Genomic DNA, 7175 nt, shown 5'->3' on the forward strand with positions numbered 1-7175 from the left:
GCAACCCTCCTCCCCGCCCCCACCTCCCCGCCCCCTAGTCCTCTCTGCCTCCGCCCTCGCCCCTTCGCCTCCCTCCCCCAGCGCAAAACCCGCTCATTTACATTCCTGCAAAACGTTCCCGGAGACGAATCGCTCTGCTCCGGGAGCTGGAGCTGAGGCCGCGTCGCCCACCGCCCCACCGCCACAGGCCCGAAGACCCTAGGCACGCTGGGCGTCCTGCGCCTCCCACTCGCGGTCACCGCTAGACTCGCTCGCAGGACGCGGCCTCCGGACTCTGGCGTCTCCAACACTGGCCGCCTTGGCTCTCCTCGTTTGTTCAGTCCTCGGGACTGAGGAACCGGGGAGAGGTTAGAGGCCCGCGTCCCCGCTGCTGCCCCTCCTCCCTGGCAGGCTCTTTCTAAGGAGGAGTCTCCCAAAGGGAGCGGGGGCGGGGTGCCCGGTAGGAAAGGGACCCTTGAAGAGGTGGGCAAAGGGTGGCGAGAGCACCCACGCAGTTTCGGGAAGTTTGGGGAGGTTAGGTACGCTTATACCTCTGGTGGAGCCTGGCGATTGAGCCTCGGAGAGTGCGGATTGGGCTCGCGATCCCGGCCGGGCACCCCCAGACACCGCAGAGTCTCCGTGTTGTCCACGATCACTGGAAATGGGAAATTCGGGTCCGGGTAGTGTATTCCCTGAGCCAGCAGAGCCAAAAGCTAAGCTTACCCCTTTCCCCGTGTACACACCCGCTCCCGGGAGATTTTCAACCAACACACCACCTTCACTGGTGTCCGGTCCCACTCTCCTGGGTATTCCCCTCAGGCCTCCCTCTGCTTGGTAAAAAGTGAGTTTGGTGTGTGTCGTTCGCGTGGCTGTCATTAAGGCAGTCTGTTATTGTGCGAGGCTGAATCAGTGGCTCTTTGTGCGCTCAGCTGTATGGTAATGCAGACAGCACCTGCTCTCCGCACAATGCGGAGAGAAAGAGCTCCCCTCCGCGCACGCCGCGGCCTCTGCGACAATGTCCGGCACATGTTTGAAAGACTCCCCCCACCTCACCCCCCAACACATAACCTTTACACAACCGTCACCTTATTAGGTTTTTACACATCCATCAGACACTAGAACTTTTGTTTTCATTTTTTTAAAGGGAAATGAGTTTATTGGGAGGGCCCAGGACACACGTAACACAATGAATTACCTAAACTGCTCCCCTGGTTACAAGCTCCAGAGAAAAGTAAATGGAGATATAAGTCTCTGACTTAGCACCTAGCTTTGTGTTGAGCATGCAATGAGCTGTGTATTCCCATCTTTGGAGGGGGCTCTTTTACTCCACCCCCAACACTTAGGCACCTTCATTAGAACCCGAGGTGTGATTCCTGGAGCTAGCGTTCCTTTGATTGTAGCACAGCCCCTAGGGTGTACCTGACAGGTGTCCTCCCTGTAGGTGTTGCTGTCCTGTTGGTGAGAATGAGCCCTGTCCTGGCAGAGTATCTTGATCATTTAGGCCAGTATCTGGATCAAGATGTATATAATTAATTGTACAAGAAAGAGAGGAAGATCATCCCATGCCCACAGAAACACTAGTAACAAGAATCTAAGCAGTTACTTGGCAGAATCCTCTATGTTGGGCCATCTGGCAACTGAAATTACAGCTCCTTTTCTGATGACCCAGCCTGTCTCCTGCTATCCTGTCTCCTAAACACTTGCAAAGTTTCAGAATCAACAGGAATCTCTGCACTTCGCGTCGTCATCGCCAACTCACAGACAATCAAAGAGTTAACAAAAAAAAAAAAAAAACCCACGTGTACAATACTCAAGGCTGAGGTGAGAAAGGCGGGATTGGATCTCACTTTAAAAAACAAAACAAAACTGTTTATTATAGAACAAATGGAGGCTTCAAAAGATACTGCCACCCCTAAGGCACACCCCCATGGCCGCGGTGAAAAGAGTCCCTGTCCTTTGTAAACTGTGTAGGGATTTGCTACATCACCACAAGGCTGGGCTAGCTTGAATCCTAACTTAATCTTGCCACCTAGTGTTAGGATTCCCTTTTCACTAGCTAATGTTTCCTCGGAAAGTTACTTTCTGAGAACTCTGTTTCTCAGAGCTCAAAAGCTGCTCCCTGTGGGGACTCAGGTAAGAGACGGATCCTACAGCAGAGGGGATTCAAAGAAGAAAAGAGACAAGGTCAGATGCATACTCCTCTGCGCCTTCCAGATTACAAGAAGAAATGAAATATCAGGAACCTTTTAATTAGAAAATGGAAGTGGAAACCAGGCTTGTTTTGAATGCCTGTTTAGAAAACTGGAAATGAAAAGTTCCACGCGCAAGGGCTTAGACCTTGAGGGGGGTGGACTTGTCCCAAATCTTTAACAAACCCCCCTTAGTATTAAGTATTTGTTAAATTGACATGGCACAGATTTCTCGATTCCAGTGGCAAAGCAGTTCTGAAAGGCATCGTAAAATCCATTAGAATCCTGCCCAAAGCATTCATTCTTTTCCAACTTAATTTATGCCACACCACTCTGTGTCGGGGAAACCAAGCAGAAAGCTCTCTTTTTCCCTCCCTTCTGCTCTTCTTCTTCCTCCTCCTCTTCCTCCTGTTTCCCCATTCTCAATCGTCCACCCCTAAGTTGGTTCCTATTCCCCTCTCTTTCAAACACAGAGCTAACGGGGAGACTGTTTAACTTCAGTGATTCTATAGGAGCCTGTTGTAGTTTAACTCCTGCGTACCAGTAGCTGAGAGGAACAAAGGACAGACTCGAGGTCCAGCTATTCATCCTTTCTTTGCACTTTAATTTTCATTGATTGGGAAGACAAGGGGAGCCCTTAGGGATTCGAGCCGGGAGGGGGATGACACGCCTTTAGACGCCATCAGCCCCCTAGCCAGCCATCTGCTCTGAACCAAATGGCGTTTTTTCACTCCCTAACTGCATGTCTCTATACTCCCACAGCTAAGCACTCAGAACCCCCCAAATGCAGGAGGGAGCTTAAGCCAGAGTATGTTAAATAGATTTGCCTGAATGTTGGCCTAGCCAACAGATTTCCCCTCCCCACACACCATAAATCCTCACCTTCACCATTAGAAGAAAGAAGGAAACTTTCTTTTAAATGCTTTTTGATGCTTCAGCAAATTTACTGTACAAAGTGTGGCTCATTAGAACTGAGAAGACACCGAATACATCAGATACAGGACTTGAAGGAAGTATTTGTTGTCTGGTGGTAGTGTTGATTTTTTTCCACATGCATGCCCCCCCCCATCTGAATAATTGCAGTGGGTGGATAGGGCAGACTCAGGTTCCATAATAATCAGAATTAAAACCACAACAAATGCATCTGGAGTTCTGTCTGTTATTGATCCTGATTGTTTTCTGTATTTTACTGGCCCATGTGGTAATAAAAACTCCCGGCACAGTCTTATGGCATTCAACGTGCCCATGCTCAACACAGGTCACCTAGCCCTGATCCAACTCCTTCATGCACACACCCCAAAAGGCTCAGTTTTCCAGATACGGATTTAACCGTGGCTGCAGATAGGGCAGTATCCATGAATAGCTCACAAAAAGTTTTCAGACTAGGCCAGCACAGGTTCAGTTTTCTGTGTAAACAAATCTGGAGACTTGAGCGGGGATTTGTGTTTTCTCAGACCAACTGAACACTGTATACACAACAGAGGGTTCTCTTATTCCTAAGAATTAGGATCCTTGTTCAGAACAACAAAACTGAAACTTCCAAGCAGCAAATCTGGTGTTGATCAAACATGCCAGCTTGCTTGAGGGGAGGAGGAAGAGGAGGAGGAGGAGGAGGAGCCTGCGTATTAATTAGTTCTAGTATCACATCTTGTCCAACAGCCCTTCTGTCCACCTTCCTCAGCCAGTTTTAGAATCAAAAGCAGTTAAAATATTATGGGGGGAAAAAGTCCTTGCGGTGACATGGGGGAAAGCCAGCCGGTACCTGTGGCCCTATGATAGGTACTCAACAAAGTCTACAGCACAACTCTCCTTTTAAAGTCTCTCTATGGTGCCAGGGCTCGCCTGGAGCTCAAGACACTCCTGCCTCAACCTCCCGAATTCTGGGATTACAGGCATGCCAACCATAATCCTGGCGCACACACTTTAATGTTTGTACAGACATGTGCACACTTGAATGCAGTCAGCATTTGGCTTCCATTTAGACTAGAGACTTCGAGCCTCAGATTCACCCGCACCAGGTGGACCCGGTAGCCCTAGCCTGCTCTGCGTTCTGTGGGCAGTACACTCAAAAAGGGTAGTGAACCCAAAAGACTCCGGTATGGAGCCTCGTGAACTTCAGAGTGGATCGGGATCCTAACTCCATCATGCGGCAGGATCACAGCCCTTTCTTCTTTGATGGAACCGGCTGCCGCCTCTTTTTACCTACCTAGTTGGTATTTTTCCTTTGGGTAGCTAGATAGGAAACTCAGAACCATTGTATGCGCTGCGAGGACACCTCACCCTGGGGTGCGTGGGTCTTGGGAAGCCGGCTGCAGAAAGTTGCAAAGGCATGTGCTGATTTACATGAGAAAAGGGGAGGCGCGTGGCTCAGCTGGCGGCTGCCGCGCAGATGACAGATCGCCCCACCCGAGGCCCCTCCCCCTATGCCTCTCCTTCCTCGGAATCGTGGGTTGTCTGCTTCGGGCAGTCCTGCGCTGATTTCCATGACAAAGCGCGTGTTTACCTGCGGCTGCAGCCCGGGCGGGCGGGCCTTTGTCCCAGGATCAGATTATCCTAGCAGCTGCTCGTGGCCAGCCCGAGAGTGTCACGCGTGCACCTTGCTCAAAACTTTCCCCGGCCTTTGGTCTGGAATGGGTAGCGATGAGGCGAGGGGTTTGTGGAAAGAAGGCTGTAACAGGGGAGAGGTTGCTTTTAGTTTGCTCATACGTTTGTGACTCCTCACCTAAGAGTTAGCGCCCTTGGGGGCTTCTGGACGGTGGCTATGCTAGAGAGGTGGTCATTATTGGGCCTGTGGATGAGGGTGCGACTTGAGTCACAAGCTTTGAGACGAAGTCGTGCCGGTTCCACGCAGCTGGGCCCGGGCCACAGCGCTCTCCCCTCACCTGGTATTGACGAGGACCAGCTGGCTGTGCGACCGACGTCAGAATGACGAGTCTTCTCCACCCTACCCCTATTCGTTCCCCTCCCTGTCCTCTCTCCTCCCCAGTGTCTAATTGCCCAGGCTCTGGCCTTGGGCGGGAGAGTTTAAAGATTAGGTTCCTAAGAGTTTCTTAAACAATAACCTCAAAAGCCTAGCGCTCTCGGGCTTAACTTAGGGTCTGCGCTATGCTTGCTGTGTGAGCACTTGTGGTTCACGGCCTCCCCAAGGAAGTCCCTGTTGGACACAGCAGCACCCAAAGGCCACTCCCAAGAAGCCCCAAAGAAGCCTCAACACCATGGAAGCTTTTAGTGCTCCAGGCTTCCCTGGCCTCCCCCACCTCCCTTTTCTATGAGCATCTGCCCTGGAGAACAGATGTGGGCACCTGCAGTGACAGGCCGCATATGCTCTGTCCTATTCACAGGCATTCAGACGTGGCACAATGAGCGGCTTTTGTGTGCAGAGAGTCACTAAATATATTAATCTGTACTCCCCAGAGCACCGGGCTGTTTAATTTTTCACTAGCAATAACATCTGATCTAATCCTTAAATCGGCTCCCAAAAGCCTTCCCTCCCGCCCACCCCCTCCGCTGAAAAAACGTGTGAAGTTATTCAACTTTCCACCTGTTGCCTGCTATATTGGGCCGGGTAACTGCAACTTCTAATGTTGGTTCCGGCAGGGGGTGAATGGAAGGCACAACGCTGAAAACTGCTTGCCTCATGAGTGTGGCTCTGGTGTGTTTATCAGGAAGGAAACTGAATACTAAGTGTGGGGTGTGGTTCTCCAAATGTTGTGCAAACAAAGAACAATAATTATTAAACACGTTTCCAAAGCAGCTCAGCGCACTTGCCCTGCCCGTGTGAGCACCTTTAAAAATATACATCGAGTTCCCATTTATCTCTTTGTTTATTAAACTCTAGTGGTTATTAAAAGTACTACTCAATAGGCTCTACAGCCCAAAGGTAACATAAATCTCAGATGTCTTTTAAAAAAAACACAAAACAAAACAAAACCATTTTTGTCGCAGAACTCTTTTATCTTAGCATCCCTTATTCCATTTTGATTTGTTTTGGGCCACAATGAATCTTTTAGTGCCATTGTAGATGTCACAATGCACAGGGACATCAGGCTGTGAATGAAGACAGAAGCAGTTTAAACAAGCCAAACCCTTTCTTTCCTTTCTGTCCATTGTCTTATGAATGGGCCTTTGGCTGCATTCTGCTGCTAGGAGACCAGATTTGCAAAGCTCTACTCCAGTAAATCTGCTGGGGAGAAAGAGACCCAAAAAGCAGCCCAGGGACTAGAGAGGAAAGACAGGGAGCAAGCCGCACTTTTTCAGACACCTCGGTCAGCACACTTTCTCCATCACAAAATGTAAAACATATTTCCTAGTGTTACATTTAAGTTTTTCTGTCTTCTCTTTTCGTTCTTCCACATCCATGAAGGCACAGAATGACAGCCCTGGTTCCACCATCAACATTTGTTTTCAAAGTGTGATATTTTCTTTTAGGAAAATGAGAACCGGGCCTGGGAGCATGTCCATCACACTGGTACTCTCAGAATGAAAGCTAGCCAGGGAGAGCGTGGGGATGATTCCTGATTTTAAGTTATGACCACAACTGTGACCTGTGCCACTGTTGACCGGAACGGTTCCTGCCCTCACTGATAAGTGAGGACTAGGAATATCATTGGTCTCCAGTTATAAAGGGCCTCAGGGCCACTCATCACTTGTTGGTTGGTGATCCCTCATTCTTCAGCGATGGACGGAGTCCCAAGACCACTCACTAGGTCAATGGGAAACTAGAGTGACTCAGAGGCAGGGATGAGGCCAGGCATGGCGGAAAATGGAAGGCTGTTCATTCTCTGCTCTCAAGGCTTAGAGTCCTTCTGAAACTAGACATACTGTCTGCTTCTATGATAATGATAAAATGAGTTCCAAAAGGCTGTATGTGTGTGTGTGTGTGTGTGCGTGTGTGTTTCCATTTCCTGAAAGGGTTTGTGCAAGATTAGCATGCTTCCTTAAAAGCATGGCAGAATTTGCCAGTGGGGCCATCAATGTTCAGTATTGTTTTCTATGGAAATGCTTTGC

At 49.4% G+C, this 7175-nt stretch overlaps 1 protein-coding gene across 1 annotated transcript in view; it reads right to left on the bottom strand.

Moving 5' to 3' along the window:
* LOC116077332 overlaps positions 1 to 978 on the bottom strand; it is a 1805-nt gene extending 827 nt beyond the window's left edge. The window contains exons 1-3 of the mRNA XM_031351807.1: positions 723 to 978; positions 531 to 634; positions 24 to 329 (exon numbers count right to left, since the gene is read on the bottom strand). Coding sequence (XP_031207667.1) covers positions 24 to 329; positions 531 to 634; positions 723 to 855 — 543 coding nt within the window. The 5' untranslated portion in view covers positions 856 to 978. The remainder of the gene's footprint in view (positions 1 to 23; positions 330 to 530; positions 635 to 722) is intronic.
* Between the last annotated feature and the right edge of the window lie 6197 nt (positions 979 to 7175).

Source organism: Mastomys coucha, unplaced genomic scaffold (assembly GCF_008632895.1).
Source record: "Mastomys coucha isolate ucsf_1 unplaced genomic scaffold, UCSF_Mcou_1 pScaffold5, whole genome shotgun sequence".
In the NCBI taxonomy this organism is placed as follows: Eukaryota; Metazoa; Chordata; class Mammalia; order Rodentia; family Muridae; genus Mastomys; species Mastomys coucha.